The 23539-nt window shown below is 38.5% G+C and overlaps 3 protein-coding genes across 5 annotated transcripts; all 3 read right to left on the reverse strand.

Annotated features, from left to right (window-relative positions):
- Positions 1-1628: 1628 nt before the first annotated feature.
- On the reverse strand, positions 1629-11732 carry LOC111325610 (protein O-linked-mannose beta-1,2-N-acetylglucosaminyltransferase 1). The gene is made up of 9 exons (XM_022929443.2): positions 11251-11732; positions 10688-10770; positions 9562-9741; positions 7137-7443; positions 5788-6056; positions 5248-5421; positions 4218-4285; positions 2926-3219; positions 1629-2425 (listed from the first exon to the last, which is right to left on the reverse strand). Exons 1-9 carry the CDS (start codon positions 11528-11530, stop codon positions 2113-2115), a joined length of 1968 nt encoding a protein of 655 aa, XP_022785178.2. The 5' UTR covers positions 11531-11732; the 3' UTR covers positions 1629-2112.
- Positions 11733-12156: 424 nt separating this feature from the next.
- On the reverse strand, positions 12157-16730 carry LOC111325608 (uncharacterized). 2 transcript variants are annotated; one of them, XM_088745224.1, is made up of 4 exons: positions 16466-16726; positions 14223-14446; positions 13637-13763; positions 12157-13067 (listed from the first exon to the last, which is right to left on the reverse strand). In XM_088745224.1, the coding sequence occupies exons 1-4, from the start codon at positions 16641-16643 to the stop codon at positions 12913-12915; spliced, it is 684 nt and encodes a 227-aa protein (XP_088601350.1). In that variant the 5' UTR covers positions 16644-16726; the 3' UTR covers positions 12157-12912. The 2 variants fall into 2 exon arrangements, with proteins under 2 accessions (XP_088601350.1, XP_088601351.1); XM_088745225.1 differs by having other exon boundaries at positions 12929-13067; positions 13580-13763; positions 16466-16730.
- Positions 16731-17477: 747 nt separating this feature from the next.
- Positions 17478-23163, reverse strand: LOC111325568 (uncharacterized). Of its 2 annotated transcripts, none has more exons than XM_088745104.1 (3): positions 22731-23163; positions 19998-20238; positions 17478-18714 (listed from the first exon to the last, which is right to left on the reverse strand). In XM_088745104.1, the coding sequence occupies exons 1-3, from the start codon at positions 23127-23129 to the stop codon at positions 18506-18508; spliced, it is 849 nt and encodes a 282-aa protein (XP_088601230.1). In that variant the 5' UTR covers positions 23130-23163; the 3' UTR covers positions 17478-18505. The 2 variants fall into 2 exon arrangements, with proteins under 2 accessions (XP_088601230.1, XP_088601231.1); XM_088745105.1 differs by lacking the exon at positions 22731-23163 and adding an exon at positions 21627-22676.
- Positions 23164-23539: the final 376 nt, after the last annotated feature.

A 23539-nucleotide genomic window follows, 5' to 3' on the forward strand; every position in this document is an offset into this window, starting at 1 on the left:
TTGGACAAGCTCGTGACATCATAGGGAGCTGAGGGGAGGCTAGGGGAGGGCCTGGGATAGAACATTTGACTTGTAATGAAGAGGGAAGGAAATTAACCGACTTTAAATAATTTCCAAGGCGCATTTTGTGTCATATTAAGTTTTCCAAGTACCAAATCATTTGAACTGTCGGTTCTGTCCTCGTGTACCGGTTCACAAGAGCCAATACAAAAGACCAAACAATACACAATAGCTAACCGATGACTCCTAAACAAAGAAAGAACAATGGTAATTCCCTTGTGAACCGGTACACCAGGACAGAACCGAACTGTCTCAGAGGTCAATAGTCCTTCTCTTAGTCATCAGGGACCTTAAGAAACCACGACGGCGACGGCATCGAGGACGTGGAAAAACAAGAGATCTAATTGGCAAAACAATAGCCCAGCACGTGCGTTTTGAAACTTTGTACATTTCTTAGCCGTCCTATGCAAAACAACAACGTGAAATCGACAAAATTTGCGTCGTGTGCGAACCGAAACCGCGACGGCAAATTATTTTTTTTTTAACTTCCATTTGGAACTCAACGGCTACTTTATACGTCATGCTGAAGTTGAGCTGTGGCGCTGTATAAGACAGTAAGCTCCTGCAGCCATTTTTGAAATTCTAACTAGTAGAAATTCATTGTTTAATCGAAGTCTTCCTTGGCGTCGCCGTCGTGGTTTCCACAAACCCACCTGCAGGTCAGGATTTTCTGCAAACTACGAGTCAAAGTTTCATCTGATGCTCGGGGCATTTAAAATTCACCCAATGAAAACCATACAGAACCTGAGATATTCTAGTCACAGTGCTGGCGAGAATGAAAGCAGGCATTAATTCATGGTAATCATTCGGATGAGGGGAGCGCGTTAGTTCTACTTCCGTAAATGTATAGATCCACAAATTTTCGTTGTTGAATGCATTTGCATTAAGTCACCCGTTACGCTTAGTTCCCAGGGCCCCTCTTCTCTGCCCTCTTTTCCCAATGAGTGACACGCTGGTTACAAGGTAATTCCACCTGTAGTAACAGAGGTGCATATAGCCGGTTTTTACCATCACACCATCATCAAGACCATTCAACGAATAAAATCAAGAGTCAAAGAGATAAATGGAGATGAATATTCATACCGTCTCGCAAAGATTCAGGTCTATGCGATGTTTTGTACCGGAAATATTCGAAGAAATGTTTTCACAAGAATTTGTATATAAACACCATGTTTGTGTTCCTCCAAGGAGCACGGATATGGAGGCCGGAAGCTAACAAAAACATATGTTATCAAGTTTTGCTATTAAAAGCCTGTAGTCGTTTTCTGGGGGAAAATAAACATCCATAGGAGTACTTATTCTCATACAAGGACTGTTCAGATCGCGAAATCTCAGCGGAACTTTGTTTAGCCCACGTGACAGCACTCGCGACCCCATTTTAAGACCATGTCACGCAAAAACTTAGAAATTCAACCTCGCTTTATCACAAGACGAAAAATCCTATTATACTGAAAATTTGTACAAAGATAAGCGTTCAGTTTTTTCTAATAACCATCTAAACTAAAACCTCAAAAGGAGTGATAATTAAATTGACTGATGATTGATAACTGAAACAAATCACCATACACTTTTTATCATAAGAAAGTTTTATTCTAGGCACGCTGTCTTTGAAATGTTGGTCAACAAACGCTCTGTGGAAAAGTTGGATGCAAGAAATAGCAGCGAGCTCTCGATTCTGAGTCCCGCCAAATTCTAAAGAGTTTTGGACCCCCCAGTAGTCAAAATAGAGATAAGAGAATAAACTCAGATGAAACACACTATCACGATCATTTTCAAAAACACAACAATGAGGCTCTCCGATCATTTCCCATAAGCAAGAAACACATAATTAAATAAATGCTACCAATCCAATAGTTACCACATTTTCTCGCACGGTTTCCCCAAGACTGTCTACAATAAAAACTTAGGCCTCACGAGACCAGTGACCCGCGCACAACTTGACGCTAAAAAAACCAGCGCTGAACGCGGGAAAAGTCACTGATCTTCACTCTGATTGGTCGACAGAGGCATGACGCTTGGAACTCAACCAATAACAGAGCATATATACCAATACTACGACTGCTCGTTTTCCTTTTTCGGTATAAAGATAGGAGTCACATCAGATGGCTTATGATGACAATACGGTGAGGCAGGACATCCCACAATCAACACATGATTTCCTTTGATCCATAGCCGCCACATACTCTTATGAAAACCTCTCACATCCAAGTCCCATATCTTGAGACATTTTGCTAGAGCGCTCCAAGTGATCCAGTCCGTGGGGTGGTCCATTTTAATGTAAAATATAAAGTTTTTGTCCTTCTCTTCCGGAACGAACTCCTCGCTTGTGCAAGGGTTCTTGGAATGATCGAGGGTACTTGAGGAGCTGTGTAAGCAAAAGGAAGAGTAGTGAATAAGTTCAAGAAAAAAGACGCGAAACTCTTGAGGAAAATTCCGACGATGCTTTGAGACAAAGTATTCCCCTTCAACCGGGGTACGGTGGCCACTAACGACAGAGAGCAAAGGAGGGTGGGGTCGGGGGTGACAGGGAGGGAGGCCTTAGGTAACTGATTGGAACCATAGTTCCCACGGCAAGAAAGAATAGGGCAAAAAATTAGACCTTAAAAGTGCAAAAACATTTAGAGACATATAGGAGAATTACAGTAGTTATTGGGGCTTGTTTTGGCTCCTAACCCATCAGGAAAAGGTATTCGATACCACGTGACATGACTGAACCAATCATATTGCAGTATTAGCGATATTTCTCAAACTTGAAATGTCACACAACGCTACATTCAGATTGGTTCATTTATGTCACGTGGTATCAAATCCCTTTTCCTGGTTGGTTAGGATCCAAACAAGCCCCATTAACTACTAATGACTGACCTAATTAATCTCTCGATCTCTATCTCGTAATTCTCTTTCGTCATTTTTTCCACGTTAAACTTGACATTTGACTCGGTGTTCAGAGCATGCTTTTTAAAATACATTTCTTGAAAATAGGGGTGCATGTTAAGGCCTTTCGATCCAAAGTGATATGTGCGGGAAATATCAGGAATTATACACTCTCTGTCCAGTCTGATCTCAGGGAGCCTCATCCACATGTCCCAGTCCCAGAACTTGTCTGGTGTTGGCCACTTTGGTTCAAGTTCTTCCTTGTATAACTTTCGTTTTAGCACCCTAAAAGATGGAAAGGAAAAGACTCAATAAATATTTCTAGTTAAGAAAAAAGCCGACTATTTTTACTCTATCGTGAAGTGAGGAAAGAAAATTCTGACAACTGAGCTGAGAATGTAAATTGGACACCGTAAAAAGCTTCTGAAGCTGATCTTTCGAGCGTTAGCCCTTCGTCAGAGCGAATAGAGGAATTGTGGGTTGTGGGTGTTTATATGGAGAAAAATGAAGGAAAGTGAGGAAAGTCGCGGAAAGGACCAAATTCAGGTAGCTGGTCATTTCACGCGGAATCGAGGTCGATTCAAATTCAGCCTGCCTTCAAATACCAGTCTTACCTGGGCTACTAATAGGTTGGGTCCATTTAATAAATAGAGTTTGAAGTGGTAATTGCATTTCTACACTATCATTGAATTATCCTTTCGAAAATCGCTTAAGCCAGCTTGAACAGGTCTTGAATAGCATTACACTTCAGGGTTCTTGCGACTTGTGTTGCTAACAAAACGCCCAAATGCTTGAGGCTCTATCGTCCAGCGACAAACTCCCCCCTCCTCCTCCAACGTTATTTCCAGGTGGCTCTACTAAAGTTGCTCTTTAGCCGAATTTAACCCCGCCAGCAGGTGGAAGACTTTCCACTGACTCTCTGACGTGGCACAAGCAATCCACGCTTTCTACTAGTCTCATTTTCCTTCTGTTTGTGGGTACTCTTTGCGTCAGAGCTCGATATTAAATTACATTTAATTGATAATTCTTCTTGCGTCGATGGAAATAACGCACGTAAATTCAGTGCATTTTAGTTTCATACTAGCACTTAGGAGACCAGGTGAAAATACTTCAGCTTAGGGCGAAAAGCACCACACACTGTGCTTCTCTCCTCCTTGGTGTCTCGACAAGAACCAGCTGTCAAGTTCACTTGACGAATTGCTGGGGGAAATTCATGGACATTTGAGGAGGCAACGAACCCATTTCCATCCGACTCCATCCAGTCATTCTACAAAACAACTTACCAACCAAGTCCAGGCATAGTTTCTATTCGATACAAAAGGGACGAATCACCAACAGTGTGTTCATAACCCTAAAGAAACAGACATGAATTATTTTTTTTAAGAAATCTGATTGTAATTTATCAATATACCTTTACAAAAGATTCTACTTCAATTCACAACAATTAGCTTGGGTCTGTTAACCCTTTATTCCCAAGATCTCATTCAGAGTTCTCCTAACTATCTGCCACAGTTCTTATGAGTTACTTTAGAGAATTTGGTATTGGATCAACTAATAATCCACTAATTGATATTTTTCTTAATTCTCATCACTTGTTTACTTCATATTGTATTAATAACAACCTTTATTTTAAGAGGGTGACACCAATTACTTTGAAAGTATTCTCCCTAGTGGCCCTCTAAAACACCCACCCCCTCCCCCCCACCCCAGGGGAGGACATCCATCACACAGTAATCTCGTGTGTGGGAAATTAACGTCTCCTACCCCAACCCTGCAGGAGACGGGACCTCCGTTTATTCGTCCCTATCCGAGAAAATTAGAATATCTAACCGTTTCTTGATGTTATAGAAAGGTAGCAAATTCTTCTCAATTATTTTAAGACCCGGGTCTCGAACCCTCGACCTCCCGCACAGCAGTCCAGCGCTCTATCCATTGAGCTAACCGGGAGGCGGTTAGCTCAATAGATAAAGTAATTTGTTTTGTCATAACAAGGGTTTAAAGCAAAGCTTTACTACTGCAAGTTCGCCCCTACCTTAACCAGTTCGCCCTAAAGCCTCCGACGTTTTTCCTTAAGGCACAACATGTTCCTGTTCTGTCGAAATTTTATATAAATTCCTATAATATGCAAATTAATTTCTCTAACTAAAACGCTTGACCGTGGAAGCTTGCTAGATCGCTTTGAACCGCTGGCCTTTCTTACAGACAAGTGCGTGCGGTGATAACAAGTGATAACAAGTCGGACGTTGATGATAACAAGTGATAACAAGTCGAACGTTGGTCATTTTTTTGTAATATTTTTGTTTCACATCATACCTGATCATTCCACGCCGATATACAATATAAACTCTCGTCCTGTTCTAACAACGGTAACAACTGGTAAAAATACCAGAAGATATCTGTTGACACATCTAGATCTTCCTCTAGAATAATCATGAACTTAGCTTCTGGGTACAGGTTAAAGGTGGTCGTCAAACTTGCTTTGTAATGCTGTTGAGAAGAACGAAACACTTCATTCCAATTGTTGGTATATCATTTGGATATTGAAGTCGCTGTAACACAGTACTCTACTTTGTACAGTTGGATAATAATTTGGTTTTATCAACTGACTTGATAATGTAAACTGGCCACCCTAAAAGTACTTTTTAGAAACTCTTTCTGGTGGCCAAATCAACTCAGTTGATAAAGCCAAATTATACTTTTCACCAATGCAGTGTCACATTTTCTTCAGAAACTTACCCCATTTATTAAAAAAATTTAAAAGTCTGCTTTCAGCTGAAAGCATTTTGCAGATAACAAAACATTACTATTTCAAATAACTTCTTTCATTTCCCCACTCCTCCCCCCCTAAGTCACCTGAGATATTCTTGCATTCTTGCTACTGACAGGGGTATGCTGGATTCCTCGGACACCAAATAATCTTGCAACAGCCAAAGGCTCTTCAAAGTATCCATCAATGAAGACAGTAACTTTGCTAGGATCTGCCCCCTGAGCAGAGAGGACAGACCGGATCATCCGGTACAAGTAGTTTGGTCTGTTGCTAGCAATGATTGCAATTGGAAGAGTCATTTTCTCTCTGTTTGGTAAAGGATCACTTTTGATGTCAAGTGGGGCAGGGTTTGAGCCTGGAATAGAAAAAAACAAAAAACACACAAAAAAAACAAATATGCAAACAAATCAAAGAGACAGGTTAATTAACAATTATTCCACGAGCGCGCATTGGATATGAGATGATAGATAGCCAACGAGGCGCGTAGCGCTTAGTTGGCTATAATCATCTCATATCCAACAAGCGCGAGTGGAGTATTTGTTTTATTAAAAATGCCCCCAAGATATAAGGCAAATCTTTATATTAGACAAATTTTTTAGCTCCCTTTTAATTTTAAGCTGACGCGTACGCTTACCATATTTGTAGATTATGGTATATTGGCTCATAAACCATAATGGCTAAGCCAATAAAAAGTCTTGAATTGCATTATCCAATGATCCAGTTTTTAATAATTCTAGTTATAAGTAGAGGAAAAATCCTTTAACCTCAAGGACCACCAGCTAATTCCTCCTTAAAATATCACCCTTGAATGAAACAATGAGGACACAAGAATAAAGGAAATGATCACCCATTAGAGAAGCTCTTGATCGTCAAATATATTCTCCTCGTCAGCACCTTAGGAATGTATAGAGAACAGTATGGAGAATATGCATACTGATGTTAGGGTGTAAAGGGTTAAAGTTTAAGTACTACCGTTACCACTATAATTGTAAATGAAGATTCTCACCATCTTTCACCCCAAACTTAACATTTCTTCCCAAGAAGCATATCTCTATAATTAAACCCTGCAATCTTTGCACCCATGGAATTTCAAATTCGTTTGCTGTATCCAGCTGACCAGCTTAACACTGGTGACAAACAATTCAACACAACCGACTTGTACCACTTCAGTTTTAGAGCCAATAACTCCATGGCAAAACTGACCAATCATTTTAAACAAATTGGACTTTGAACATTCAACCAACGACAACTATTTAATTGACTCTGATGATCACTGTGACTCAGATTGTTGAAACAGCAGTCATCACCACTGTTAAAAGTACTTCTCAGGACTATGCTCACCCGGATGATCAGACTACACATCACATGTTACCCACATGTTCAAATCATCAATCAAGAGTTGCACATTCATTCAAGGCCACATCACATCACTTACAACTACACACACTGCCATATCCTTCAAACTTCTCACAGAATTCTCTTCTCCTTTTGGTGACATCACTTTCTTCCCATGAACAAGAAGCACTGTCCTGTGACTGCAGTGTCACTAGGGCCTGAATTGTTAGGGGCTCTCCCCAGGTGTCAAAATTGGTGGCCTTTCTATGCCCCTCTGCACTGACAGAGCCTCGTTTATGCACCACAAAGGCCCACATGTCTCTGAAGTTCAGGTTCTTAAAGTTTTCACTTCCAAGTGTACTCATCAAGTTCCGTGCTGTCTTCTTCAGTTGGTACGTCCCTTCATCCTGGAAAACAGAAAAATTAGATTTTTGCAAAAAACATGTTTTTGTTGTTGCATGATTCAGCGTATTCATACGGTACATGTAAATTGAAAATAGCACCACTGTCATCAACAGAGCTTTTAATACCTTGTAAACATAGCCTTCAAGTTTTCCTAGCATACATACATCAAAATAGTTAACTCTTAAACCCTTAGAGTGACTGGCATCTAATTTCTCCTTGCAATATCACCCCTGAATCACTAATTAAGGAAATGAGAATAAAGGAAATGATCACCAACTAATAAAAAAAGTTCTTGATTGTTGAACAAATTCTCCTTGCAGGGCTCGACACTGAAGGTAGCCCACTAGCCACAGACTAGTAGAAATTCACTTTTGGCTAGTCAATCAATCAATCAATCAATCAACTTTATTTAACGAGGGTAACACGGGACAGTGCTTAAACTGAGTAACTAGTGGCCCTCAAACTAAATTTGTAAAACAAAGTTAAGTTAACAAAATACATGTCATAAAGAAAGGAAGTATAAGTGTATGTATGAATAGGACTAACAATAGTGAAAACTATATTACACTTATAAAGATATTCTTACAATGAATATCTACAAACTATAATTACAACAAGAATACAGCTGGGATAGGTCAAGCGAGAGGAAGGTTATGAAATGTTGGATTAGCATAAAACTATGAGTAAAATTAAGTTTCAGTTATGCTAAAATGATCAACGTCATTGTATCTGGATAAAAAATGTCTATAAATAGCCTTTCTAGATGAGGTTACACATGTTAACTTTCCTAAGGTTAATAGGCAGAGAGTTCCAGAGCCCGGTTGTGGACACGTTAAAAGTTCTCCCTCCCTCAGATACGTGATTATATCTGGGGCAGACGAGGTTTAAGGCACTGTACCGCCCACTGCGTGTGTGTAAATCTGCATTGCATTTAAGAAGGTCATACATGTGGCTGGGGCAGTTTCCTTGAAGGTGCTTAAGGACTAGTGAGCACTTATTGATTTTAGCTTCATCATAAAATGGGAGCCACCCTAATTTATTAAAAAGATTTACGCTATTTGATCTTGTGTCAGCTGCCAAAATTACTCGGGCAGCACGTTTTTGCAGCTTAAGGATTCTTGTTAAGTCATCAGCTGAGCAGTTTGACCAGACAGTTGACCCATACAACATTACTTGTTTGATCATAGCATTGTAGTAAAGTGTGCGCTGTTCAATAGGGATGAATCTCCTTATCTTTCTAAGAACCGCTATGGTTTTCAATTGGTTTTCAATTTCCACTAGCCAGTTTGGCTAGCAAACAGACTGAAATTGTCATAATATCTAAGAACATCTAAGATGTCACTAGCCTCTTGGCTAGTAAGTTGAAAAGTTAGTGTTGAGCCCTACCTTGTCAGTGCCTTGGGAAATATATGGGGAACAGTACAGAGAATATGCTTACTGATGTCAGGGTATAAAAGGTTAACTGATGCCTTTTTAAGTAGTTAACTCAAACTTCCTTAGGACATACAAGTACATAAAACTTGTGCTCAGACTTCTCTCCAGGTGTCAGATAGTCTCATTCATTATATACATACTGACATTTACGCACTGAAAAGATGCAAAATAAAATTTTTATTCACAAGCTGGTTGAAGAAGCAGAGAGGAAATCAATAGTGCTTATTGCATTTTTTCATGCAAGGAAAATGATATGTTGAATCAGGAGTATCAACTGAGGCAACTCTCTTTTAGTCTTTAATAGCAGCATTTTGTTTTTGGAATGCATGCACTACCAATAAATCTAAAATATAGTATTTCCTTAAATGAGCACCCAGGCACTCATTTAAAACTTCAGCTAAAAGAAGGAGAGTGCTCAATTGAAGGGGGCTACTTATTATTCTCCTGAAATGTTTCCACTGTAGTTGAAGCTTAGGAAGTTATAAATAAAGTGGCAATAGAAACAGGTTTTCCATGTATCCTTATTATTATGAGCGAGGGAGGATGGAGGAGCACATATATTTAAGGGGGGTGGTGCTGGTTTAAAAATGTGGCCTAGGGGGGGGTTGGTGCTTATTCAGGAAAGGTACTTATTGGAGCATGGGCACTTATTCAAGGAAATACAGTATGAACAAAGACCAACTCACTCGTATTGTAAAGCAGATAATTCTACCATCAGACACCATGTTGATGAACAGCACCAAGGCATCTGAGTCCTCTTTAGAAGCAAAAGTATCAAACGACCTTGTTGCCATGACAGCACCTGTCATCTGGTTTAGAACTGCAACACTTATTCCCCTCTTTTGTTCATCTGTAGCCTCTAACACCTTCCCACAACATAAAATAATAATAATTATTTCATTTTCAGACACTTGACAAAGAAAAAAAAATCTAAGTTCCTGACAAAGAATTTGATATTGCAAGTTCAGATTTGGTCTATGATGCTCGATGACTGTGCTGAATTGTTTTAAGGCAACAAGATTTAAGTGTTTTTTGTGCTAGTTATAAGATCTTAGCATGCCACATGTATTCAATCATTAATTAGGGTGTTTCTTTTGTGTTGTTGCTGTTTCTTGTCATCTATTAGTGTTTTTTCTTCGGTTAGTTAGCTTCTGTTGTTTTCCATATCACATACTTTCGTTCATTATTGTTTCTTTTGCAATTACTGGCATCAATTGCACTTTCAGTAAATTGTTTTCACATGCATTAATTTAAGTTTTTCATGCATGGATAAACTTAGTTTTCTCTGTTCAGGGCCCTCTTTTTTTCAGTAGTTGCACTAGTTGCAGTTCGCTTTCAAGTGGTTCTTTTATTCTTCGTTTCGTCTTTGGACAGTGTTTTTTCATCAAGTACAGTTTTGCAGTAATCGTAACAATGTAAGTATTGTTGTTTTAAGTTGGCTCAGTGTATTCCTTTCCTATCACCTTTACTCAATCAATTGTTGTAATTTTGTATTTATTTATTACTTTTAAGTTTCAACCCACATCATTCACCATCAATAGGTCGCCTTTTTTACAGTAATTGTGGTGTTGAGAAGTTACAATTGCCGCAGTCACAGTAAATTATCTTAATTATACTAGTAGAGCAAACCTGTTTTGTAAATTAAAAAAATCAAGGAACTATTTTCAATGTAAAGACTAAATTTTTTCTCAAAATACAAATAGTACCTCTGGTTTCCTTAGTGAAAATATTCCATGGCTATCATAAGAAGTTCATTACCTATAAAGGTCATAAGCTTCTGTTATCATCTAAAAGTTGTTTCTTCAACAGTACCTTGGTTCCATCCACAGTGATAGAGGCTACATCTTTGCTCGACTGGACTTCTATAGTGATCCTTCGGCCCTCAGCTATAGAACCTGTAATTTTTTATCAACTCAAACTAACTTAAGCTGTATACATAATTTTTGCTACCATTGCAGAGGTGAAAATAGGTGATATACTAAGACATCAGCGAAGACTTCTAATTCTAAGCTTCTAAAACGATACCTTCTGTGAGTTTTGAGCGTTTACGAGTGTTTTTAATACCAAGGGCATCCTGCTTTGGAAGATGACAAGAACCAAATCAAACACTTGCTCACGGAAGGACGAGAATAAAGTCATAATAAGTAAGTTGCACGTGGACATATAATCTTAACGACTTGAAATTTTACCCGTTTACAATTCCTAAATGAATGAAAGTGCAAACTCAATAAATATTTAAGTAGTATTTTGAAATAAACATTACTTTCTCCTACTTTATGGTATTAAATGCCTTCGGTAGGGACACAGAAAAAGAATGTAGTTTTAATTTATAAGTAAATCTTACTCGAGGATATTAGTCAGTTACTAAAGCGTACCTCTGTTTTCGTTATGGTTCGAAATTCCAACTCCTTCATCAGCTGTGTTTGAATTGAGTAGAGTTCTATCCCTGGTATACTTCTTCGTGGTATCCCAAATAAAAATAAAATTTATAATCACAGTCACACATAACACTATCACCAGGATCCACTGAATCATCCTGCTAAATATCCCTTTCTTTCGAATGCGGATCTTGGCGCAAGGAATTGGTAAAGTGAAGAAAGCGGACGCCGGTACAAACGGCTTTGCATTCGGATTGGGCTGCCAAGAACTACTCATGTTTCACTTATTCCCGCGAGCAGACAAAGGTAGCCCTCAGATGGACGATTCAACCATTCATGCCAACTTCAGGGCCAGTGCTTTACTTATATCTCATCAACAAGTTTCGAGTCATTAATAACATGATGTAAACTTTGATTATAGTTGGCCCCTTACAGAATACATAACATCGCGTTGTTGAGTATCATGTTGACGTTGCTTAGTAGCCGCGCAGTATAGGAAACTCATTGCTTGCTGTTTTGCAAGTCATTTAGCGAACAACAGTTCCGAGAAATTTGGGTCTTTACATTTATTTGGAGTATATCCTTGAATGTCTCTATGTGCTGTCAAACTCCTGTAAAAGAGAGTAATGCCGGACCAGGGGTCTGTTTCCCGATACTTATGCAAACACTATGGACTTGAGGGTAAATTTTAAAATATCAAACTTGCGAATAGTAGAGGTCTTCGCCTAGTAGTTTTGTCCGCTGATCACATATCCTTACTGTCTGAGTTTCAAAAGTATTAATTTCTTGATCCTGACTGCAAACCCTGTGAATCAATATTTAAAAATCTACACCTCTAAAATTTTAATACCCAATTACTTAATTTCATCTATTTGAAATTAACATTTATTAAATTCTTCACTATTTATGTACCAAATGCAAATTTTATTATTTCATTACCTAGTACTCAAATAAATTACACTTTTCGGAGAAACAAATATGAAAAATAAATACAATTTCCCCTGAGCTTAATTGCCATTAAAAATTCTGATACTCTGCAACTCTGGGTGTACAACCTACAGCATTGAATTACTAACATGTTATAAACTTTCAGAGAAACATTCTTTTAACTTGTATCCCAGACATTATTGGCACAAGCTGATGAGAGAAACAACAGAAGTTTTACTAGTTTCAAGTTGATTGGCTTTTTATGAAGGCTACATGCAACAAGCTTCAACCTTTTTTTACTCCCATGAGTGACCAAGGCAGAATTTCTCCTTACAATATCAATACAACATCAAGAAGACAAGTGATGAGAATAAAGAAAAGATATCAACAAAGGAATTACTAGCTAATACCAAATTATTTGTACTAACATCACAAGAATTGTATGGCAAACAGCAAGGAGCTGTTCTTAAGAGATTTTGGGAGTAAAAGTGTTAATTTAACAAAACAAATAAGAGTTAACAGCATTTGTAAACCCTCGAACTTCCAGAAGTGATTAACATGTAACTTCTTGCTAAAATATCCATCATCCAGCAAAAAGGTAATGAGAATACTCAAACTTAACAGGTGGAAGTTATCATCTTGATCCAACACCAAATTCTTGTAACTAATTTACATGGAAATGTGTAGCAGCTAGAGAGGAGAATTAACAAACAGATCCAAGGCGTGAAAGGGTTAAGAGTTAAACTCTTCTCTCACTGCCACTTCTTCTTTGTGCGCTTTGCTGTTCAGGTGAACTTCATAGGGAATGGGTCCATTCAACTTTTTATCACATATTTCACAGTAGTATTGGTTCTCTTGACTTGAATCGCTTTTACTTGAACCATATGCTGCAGAGAAAAAAGGAGTCTGTGTTCAACTCTAGATAAAAAAAAAAACCATGTTGGGTTAACACTTATTCCCCAACACAGGGCTCGACACTAACTTTTCAACTTACTAGCCAAGTGGCTAGTGACATCTTAGATGTTTTTAGATGTTATGACAATTTCAGTCTGTTTACTAGCCAAACTGGCTAGTGGAAATTGAAAACCACTAGCCAAAAGTGAATTTCTACTAGTCTGTGGCTAGTAGGCTACCGTTAATGTCGATTAAGTGTCGAGCCCTGCAGCAGTGACTGGTTTCTTATTTCTCCTTACAATATCACCTTGAATCAAGCATTATGGTTTCGAGAATAAAGGAAATGATCACCATCTAGAGAAGCTCTCATGATTGTTAAACAAATTCTCCTTGTCAGCTCTTAAGGAAATGTATAGAGAACAGTATGGAGAATATGCATACTGATGTTAGGATGTAAAGGATTAAGTCTTAGCGGCCAAGTGGCTCATTAGTAAGGGGTATTAACCCAATTTCTAGCTTTATTCCTCTCCACAGGATATAATTTGCTGTTGGAGAAACTCACCCGATACATAAGGTCTGAGAGCTGGTTTGGCACCTGGATTGCCTTTGGCCTGTTCATTTTCTATTCCTGTGTCTTCCTTTTCAGCATCTTCAAGCCACGGTAGAGAGGTAATTTTGTCTTCAAGAACCTTATGGGAAACAAGTCTTTAAAATCAAATCTACAAAAAAAAAACTGTAACTATTTCAAAATGTATATAAAATATCAATGCCACCTCGAAAAGACCCTTAGAATGAATTATCACTTCCAAGGATTGTTTCCAGGTAATATTCAAAGGACTTAAAGTCAACAAACTGATGCACATGGCCAGCAGAGCTTCTCCTTGCTTCTCTGTGCTTCAATAAAAGTTAGACCCAAAAAGTATAACACTATCAATAACCCTTGCCTGACCTCAAACCCATTCCACCCCTCTGGAGTTTACAGCACTAAACAGAAGCCCTTACTTATTCCAATTATATACAACAACAACAAAAAAAACATACACATTTGTGTCTTTGACAATTTTTCTAACAGATTTAGACAACCTATCATCTTAAAGATAGGAAGTAAGCAATGATCACATTTGTGTGGTCCATAAACTGAAGCTTACCATCATATAACTTGCTGGTACGAATCCTCCTTCTCCATTTTCATTCTTTGCCTCCCACCAGAATGGATTTAAAGGGTGCGGTTGGACAAAAACTAATTTCTCTCCTTGTGTTAAAGCTAACTCATCAAATCCTCCAGGTTTGGCTGGATTCGCCTTATAGTTGTACTTTGCCAATAATCTTACTGGTTTACCTCCTTTTTGTGCTGGTGGTGTAGGGACGTTCCCTAATAAGAACAAATTTGAACACAAATTTAATTCAAATAAATGATAGCCTTAATATGGTAAGGAAACATAATCAGACATTTGTCTCCAATATAATTTGTTCTGAGCTCATGAATTGATGAATTGATAATTTTCTATGATGAGCATATTTTAGCAAATTATGGAGGCAATTGTGTTTTATTATAATTCAAGAATTTTTGCTGTGAAGGGTAAAGGAATGGTTACAAACAGCTTTCAGTGTTCTCTTTAATGAACAAACAAACAAACAAACATATCTCTTCTATAATAATAATAATTTGCATAGCGCAAATTCCATACAATGTTCAAATACACTTCACAATAAAATAACACATTAATAATTAATAATAGAAAAAAATCCGAGCCCCAGATTAACAACTATTAAAATAAAATAAATACTAGAACTACATACAAATACTAATGTTATACTAATACTGCTATAATATCATGTTCAGGATAAGATAAAAATGCTAAACGAAAAAGGTGTGTTTTTAACTTTGACTAAAAAGAGGCAGTGTGGCTGAGTGGTTAGAGTGTCGGACTTGTAATCCGCCGCTCCCGGGTTCGAGTCCCTCCCTGACCACTGGATCTGTTTCACGGTAGCCCCGAGTTCAGATCCTTGGCCACGCTTGTAAATAGCCAACTGGTTTGCCTCCGGCCAGTTGGGGTTCTTAATGATGTTCTTAATGATATTATGTTCAATTTAGACCATTTGTTTCATTTGTTTGCAAGGACCACAGTGGAAACTACTGGTTCACCAGTAATTGTGTAATCCTATAAAAAGAATTTTTTTTTTTTTTTAATTTCCAATGACTTAGAGTTTCTAACTTCGAATGGTAATGCATTCCAGAGTTTAGGTGCTGCGCAAGTAAACAACCTGTCACCAAGTGTCCTGGGATTAAGTCTTACATACTGTCACATAGAAAACCTAGAACAACTAGTTATGGCCTTAGTTCATTTTCATACTTCTCAGCTAAGCTATGGAATACACTGCCTGACTATATCCGCATGAGTGCATTTAAAGACTTTAGAAAGATAATCCAAGGTTGTATCTGTGTATAGTCGCTCCCACTTATCTTCACTTTTCTGTTAATTTCTACTGATATGTTACATAATTATATTTCTAAATAATGTGTATTTTAGTATATTTTAGTATAATTAGTATTTTAGATCTTGTACAGATATATGTATGAATATATATAGATAATCTCCATTTTATGTTTTCACGAAGATATTAGCTCCAACAAGCTACTCTAAAATTTGAGATGAAATAAAGTTTATGATGATGATGAAGTGTCACTTAAAATTTGAATCCGGGTTGCTTAAGCAAGAGGGTGTCACAAGAGCTTCTCAGTTTATAGCATGACTGAGACTTTAGAGAAATCAATGAATCCAAGTAAGTGGGAGCTGTGCCATGCAAGATCTTGAAAGTTAACAGAAGAATCCTGAATACAATTCTAGACCGAATCGGCAACCAATGCAACTTGATTAGAAGAGGTGCTAGGTGACAATAACTACACTCAGTATCTTCTGCAGTGAAAGCAAAATGCTTCCTCATCTGGAATTAAATTTTAAATGAAGACTTGTTTTCAAAGTGGATGTAAGGTTTGAAAATGGGAAAATATCACACGGGGCATATCCTGGGATATCAGTTCCCCTGTTTTGGCTGGGGTGCATTCGCTCACCTGATGTGTTTAGACAAAAACGATCACTGGTTTACCTCAGACTTCGGCTTCAGGAAATAACTCAGACCTCAGCATTGATAATTCATGATAACGTGCCTAATATAGTGACCACTGGGTGGAATTTTAGGCAAGACTTCCTTACAATCCCATACTTTACTATATATGCACAGCTGTACTAGTGCGTGGACAAAAGACAACCAAGGCAGAACAATAGATTACCTTTGGGACTACAGCTTTGTTCTAGCAGAGTATGGGATTATATGAAAATTCTTTCCGAATTCTGATTTTAAACGTTGAACTTCCTTACTAATCAAGTACCTACTCCACCGTTTCTCTGCACGTGCATTTCGCCACCATTTTGCACGCGAGAATTTAACAGTGCTCCTTCCTGTTTGAGAGTATCGTTTGCAGAAGCTGTTTGTCCTGGTCGTCTACAGGGCTGCAGTGAAGTAAAACGCAGAATTCCTCTACCGTAATTTCTTGTTTTGGTGGCCATAATGACCTAGCCTAGAAGTTGGCAAAATCACAGGCAATTCACAGCTGCTTTCAGGAAGCGGAGCTAAATCATTTATGTAACTTGGTTGAAAGTGTCCGCACTCGCTCTAGTCTCTTACCTTGTAACTTTCAAAGTCGTCACGTGACATGATGCGATCTGAGTCATATGACACTCTTTCCAGTTCTCAGGGTGCAGAGCTAGCAGAGACGAAGTTATATAGAAGTGCCCTTTTTTTCTCTTCCAGAAACACAGCGAATTGTTTCCAAACGAAGGGAGCATCAAGATAGTTCAAGCTAAATTCATGGCTGAAAGTTTCTCACTATGGCCCTTTGCAAAGTCCGCGAGCACAAGCAAAACTCTTTGCTTTCTTAATAGTGGACAATTTTACCATAATCGACACGTGTAAGTACTTAGGAAGGCAATTGTTCCAATAAGAAACGGTTTTGCAATATGTTATCGCCTCAAGCACGATCCTGATAAAAAAAAAAAAAACCACGATCAAGAGAGCATATACCATTACTTCCGCACAGAAACCATTAAGAGACAACAAGTTTTCATTTGGGGGTGGGGGTGGGCTAAGCCATTCACCCCCCCACCTTGTTACCCCTTGCTCCACCATCACCATCAACTTACGTGGCCCTGGTGGATATCAAGAATTTGAATATCGCTCATGCATTTATTTTTTGGAGGCTGCAATGTTTGCGATAGTTTTCCTTTGTTATGCTCTGTGATTGCTCTAAAAGCTTAACTTACTGTCAGTTGTTGCTTTCGGAGAGGGGTGAGCGCGCTTTTGGTCAGCTACTGATGTCGATCCAGAATAGACACAACAAAGCGTTATAGCGGATATCCATACCATTTATTTAGAATAACTGGAGCTCTTCACTTAATTTGAAGTAAACAAGGTACAATCATGGATCGCATAAGCTTTTAACTACTACTGAAAACTTCCATCTTCTATGCAAAGATTAAATCAACTGCAAACTAAGACAGAATAAAGCTTAACCTTTCAGGCTGAGTTTGCAGCAATTGAGACCTCAAGATCGTGGAGTAAAGACGACTTAGCATGTAAACAGCTATAAATTCTATTTTTTTCTCATTGTTCAGCTTGCTCAATGATTATTAAATGTAAGCACTACCTACAGTCTTTCTTATTGGGGTATCATGGCCTCTAATTTCGGACAGCCGACGTAATTGTGCGTACTTCTTGGTACTGATGTAAGTATGACATGCAAAACAAAGTTTCTAAGGCATGGGATCTAATTAATCAAAATTGTGTTCCATATAACTTAACTGTGATGGGCACACATTTTCCATTTTCTTTTATCCTAAATTCTGTTATTTTAAAGCCGTTTTTCATTCGGCTTTGCAAAAATTCTACGACTGGTTTTACCTCCCACTTGAAATTGAAACGACACTAGTCTTTTCTCTTTACCCTCTAATAGGGTTCCCCAAAGAAAGCGAATTAAAGACATACCAGAGTTTGAAAGTTTTCTAGCATTATTAAAACGTTTCTAAAACGCAGACGTTTGACCGCCATAATGATCGCGTCCATCGTAACAAAAGTCAATCATAGTGTTAAAACTGGGATGAGAATTTCGAGATTTTGAAAGAGACCTTTTTGTAGGGGGGCTGCATAATGGCGGTTTGACAGCAGTCCAACAAATAAAACTAGACGACGATGTAAAGTAAACGTTGCATAATGTTAAGACCGACATTCACTGAAACACACTTTCATATAGTTTGTCCTTTAAAATATATCAACAGTTACACACTGTAATAATGAAAAACAAGCTCTAGATGAGGGTAATTTATCGAAAGACCCATTCAGTTTAGGGGAAAGCCTTTTACTTCTTCTCTTTGCTCTATTTATCCAGCCCCACCAACTGATTAATTTTTTCTTTCGCCTTTCCATACTCTTCCTTGGAAAAGTGTTTTTTCAACACTGGATCTTTGAGAACGCTTAAGTTGTCTGCACATCGCGCCAAGACCAACAGCACACGGATGTAACTACTGGGTTTCGCATCTTGCAAAACAACCTCACGAATCTGTTTTTCTAAACTTTCTTCAGGTCCTAAATTTAAAAAAAAAAATTGTGGTCAATATAGAAAGAGATTTCCCAATGAAAAAAGGGAGTTCTCCAACAACATCTCACAAAATTTTGGGGTGAGCCATGTTGCAATTGCATTATAAAGTACATTATTATACATTAGACTTAGCATGAAAACTCTGATTGGTCGAGAGCATACAGTTATTACACAACAGCATGTAAAGTTGCAGATATTGGGTTTTCATGTCAAGTTCGAAGTCTGCGTAGTTTCCAGGCCCCTTGTCAGTGTAGTGTTCTCAACTTTTGCAAACTCAGAGGTGTTTTCTTTTGCAGATTGTTTAAAAAATGTATTTCAAAACAATTATTGAACTTGGTTTTATCTGTTATATCATGAATTATCAAACCTTGTGTCTGTGCTATCTGCTTTTGTATTAATAATTACCACTCAATCTCATCTACTAATTGCTTATAATAAGCTAAATCATTCATGCATTTCGATTGGTTCTCACCTATAATCTATTTGAGGCTATTCATGTAGATGACATCTCCACTACGTATTGTTAAAACCAATTCTGCTATGCAGTGCTTAACAAAAGGTAAACACCATAGCATACACTATTGAGTTATGGATGCAAGCAGGAGGTTGCTAAACACGAAAGGCGCATAAGAGTCGCACAAGGCCATAGATGAGTGCAACTCTGGCTTCTTTATTGCTTAGTAAACTCCCAAGTGCATCCATAACTCAATGATGCATGCTGTGGTGTTAACCATTTGTTTTATAGCATAACATTGATATATTGTAGCAAAAGGGTTCCCTTTTAGTTAACAATGAAATCTCTGCATTTGCATTTGCTCATGACAGCAGTGTAAACCCATGGGTAAATGGTAGACAATGAATTGACCAATCAGAGCGCATTCTTTACTTTGGTTATGTTATGATTAACAATTATTCCATGAGCGCATTGGATATGAGATGATAGATAGCCAACGAGGCGCGTAGCGCTGAGTTGGCTATAATCATCTCATATCCAACAAGCGTGAGTGGAATAATTGTTTTATTAAAAATGTTAAATTAAATTATTAAATTTTATTAAATCTTTAGCTCCCTTTTAATTTTAAGCTGACCCTTAGGCTTACCACATTTGTAGATTATGGTATATCGGCTCATATACCATAATGGCTACGCCAATAAAAAGTCTTGAATTGCATTATCCAATGATCCAGTCTTTAATAACAAAGGATATGACATAGGAAAGAAAATGGAGAATATTGATACTGACACAAGGTTGTAGAGTATCGATTATTACCTTTGTTTACTGTGGGATATTTGCGGCTCATCATCTTTTCTTTCATTTCAAGAATTCCCAACTCCACTAAACTGCCTAGTGTAATGGTAGAGCAGTAATTCTTCGATCTAAGTTGACTTATATCGTCAAAAATCACTGACTTCACTTTCTCTGGCTTGTCAGGGTGTTTTTCATGATGTTTCAAGATTTTGTTAAAAAGGGCTTCATCAAGGTATGTACCTGTTGGCTTCTCATCGACAGCCTGAAAGCAAACATGGTTCAGATTAAGCCCTGTGGATCTGATCAGTGCCCCTTAACTTTCAAAGTCTATCATGCAGCATAGAAAGTTTGCATGTTTGAGCGACTTTTATCACAAGTATTCATTATGTAAAGGTGTAAGTTTTCTAAGCTAGAAAGGGTATTTCCTTCAGAAAGTTCTACAAGATGCAGTGAAATTTCTCAGATAAGTTATGTGTGTTATAACTAAACAATGCAATCTTCGCTACATTCAGTGCAAACATTCAACAAAACCTTCAGAAACACACAGTTTTTTTTTGTTGAGCAAAGCATAACTCACCTGTTTAAAAAAAACCTGCGAACAAAATATTTCAAATTCAGTCCCCCAGCTGCACCAGCTGTCACCTGCATTTAACCAACTTAAAAACCACTCAGATCAAAACCACTTATTCATTTTGGTGAATTATTTTCAGTGAATTTACCGACCCCTGGAGCTTCCAAACTGCTACATTTGCATTGAAAGCCCTTCAACTTGTCATTAGCCGTTTGCATTTAATATTGCTATGTGATATATATAAATCATAACAACTGGTAAAGAATTCCTCGAGACAATTCTTCCCTACCCTAAATTTAAATGAAGGCCAAACCACCTGGGCACAAGTGATCTGTGGTCTGTGGTAGGGAACCTTCGCCATAAGTTTCCCTTCTCACGCGAAAGTCTGACGCTAGCTTGAAAACTCGCCCTTTCTGAGTGTATAAACAACTACTTATTTTCTGCTCAAGCCCCAGTACAGTAATAAACAAATAAACAAAACGTAACTAAAAATTTTCGAATCAACAAAGTTGTTGCAAAACAATTAAGCGCTAGCTGTACGAAGGATCCTAGAAAATCAAAACGAGGTAAATTATTAACTTGAGAAGTTTTTCGGTCTGATCGTGTGCGGCCTGTCGAACACGTAACGCATATTTAACAATTATTCACCGAAGGCGAGGTGAATATTGTCGAATAATCCCCGAGATGAAGTCAAAGGGATTATTCTACAATATTCACCTCGCCTGAGGCGAATAATTGTTTTAGTATAATTTCGGAGCTGAACAACAGAGAAATTTCTAAAATCATAACATTTTAGTAACATTTATTAACATTATATTTTAACATTTTATAGAAACCGCGTGGAGCGGTTTATATAGCGTCATATAAGGAACCGCTCGACCAATCAGACTGCTGGAAACTCTTTGCTCAGCTCTGAAATTATACTAACATCAAATATAACAAACCAAGTCATCTGTTTTTCTAACGAACATAGCCAGTTAACATGGATTTGCATGGAAGAGAATGTCTGACAAAGAAATGAATTTGTCGCGGTGCAATCAACCTTGGAATAGTTGTTACCGAACGGAAGCTTATATTACCTTCAGACGGTAATGGTCGTTTTTCACGCCAAGAGTTGTGTTAGGTTCGATTTCAATTTCCACTTTACCGAGTACAATCAAATCCACAATCACTGCCGCAGCCGCTCCGCTATTACTTTCTATACCAAGTTTCCTTCCATCCACATCGCCATCTTCGGGATTTTGCCATAACAGGCAGTACGCTTGCGAAAGCGTTAACTTTTCACCTCGAATTTGCTCACGATCGAAGTCTGGGGAGTTCTCAATTTCCATCACTACTTTCGCCATAGTGCCCGCTGCATGATCCATAGCCCCTGCCACTGCTGCACCTCCCGCTCCAGCCATCTTAAATTGACGATTTTCAAGAACGCTCGGAGCGACGTAAATAAGTGCGTAAAAAACTTACAGCCTGTTCACTAAGATATACACATATATTATGTATATTCCCACACCCAAATTCTCTCTTTCAAAGGAGCCTGCTATAAATTTACATTTAGTGTCTGCAGCGACCCCCTGAGGTATTTGTTCTCGATCGAAGTCCGGCGAGTTCGCAATCTCCATCACTACTTTTGCCATGGTTCTCGCTGCATTATCCAGAGTCACTGCCCCGGCTGCCCCAGCATTGTACCTACCATACGCCATCTCAAATCGACGGCCGTCGAGAACGCTGGAAATTCGCTTTCGAAAGAGCCTCCAATGAGTTTGCATTTAGTGTCAGTAGCACCCTCAACGGTATCGACTTTTGATTGGCTGTTGTAAACATGAAAACAGCTTTGAGTCACGTAACACCCTCTCTCAGGTGTGTTGTGTGACGGGCCAAAACTGCAGTTACAAGAAATTTTTAATCTAAAAACACAAGGTAGCTGTAAGAATCGCAGACAATCACGATGCACTTTAATAACCCCACAGCAGTTTTTCGCTCTAATTGTGTGTGGCCTGTCGAACGCGTAATAAACGCATATCATCAAATATACTTCAACACTCCGCAAACCATGTCATCTTTTTAACTAACATTGTCGAGTAAAGCGGTCACGCCTGAAGGAAGAATATTTCTGACAAATAAATGTACTTGCCTTGGTGTAATCAACCTTAAAACAGATGTCGCCTAATGCAAGATTACTTTACCTTCAGACGATAATGGTCGTTTTTCATGCCAAGAGTTGTGTTAGGTTCGATTTCAATTTCCACTTTACCGAGTACAATCAAATCCACAATCGCCGCCGCAGTCGCTCCGCTATTACTTTCTATGCCAAATTTCCTCCCATCCACATCGCCATGTTCGGAATTTTGCCACAACAGGCAGTACGCTTGCGAAAGCGTTAGCTTTTCACCTCGAATTTGTTCAGGATCGAAGTCGGACGAGTTCGCAATCTCCATCACTACTTTCGCCATGGTGGCCGCTGCACGATCCATAGCCCCTGCTGCGGCTACCCCAGCATTGTACCCACCGTACGCCATTTCAAATTGAAGGTCTTCGAGAACGCTCGAAGTTCGCTTTCGAAGAAGCCTGCTATAAATTTTCATGTAGTGTCAATAGCATCCTTCAAGCTATCGACGTTTGATTGGCTGTTGACATGTAAATTTCAGCTGACGATTGGGACTGTAAACAGCTCTGAGTCACGTAACACTCTCTCTCCGGTGTGTTGTGTGACGGGCCACAACTGCAGTCCACTTTCAAAGTAGCCTGCTATTAATTTACATTTTATCACGAAATCCACGAGTCTCTACTGAAACGGGACCGAAGCACTGCGTGATCGGCATGACGTCGCATTAGTTTGCTGACGAAATTTGACGGGAGATAAAATAATAGCTTCTAACGTGGGATAAATTGGCCACAATAGTGACGGTTTCAATTCAATCGACATCAAGAACATTGATAAATATTTACTACTTGGAACCAGTTGGCTTGTTAGCTCAATTGGTAAGAGCGCTGC

Source organism: Stylophora pistillata, chromosome 14, assembly GCF_964205215.1.
Source record: "Stylophora pistillata chromosome 14, jaStyPist1.2, whole genome shotgun sequence".
Classification (NCBI taxonomy): Eukaryota; Metazoa; Cnidaria; class Anthozoa; order Scleractinia; family Pocilloporidae; genus Stylophora; species Stylophora pistillata.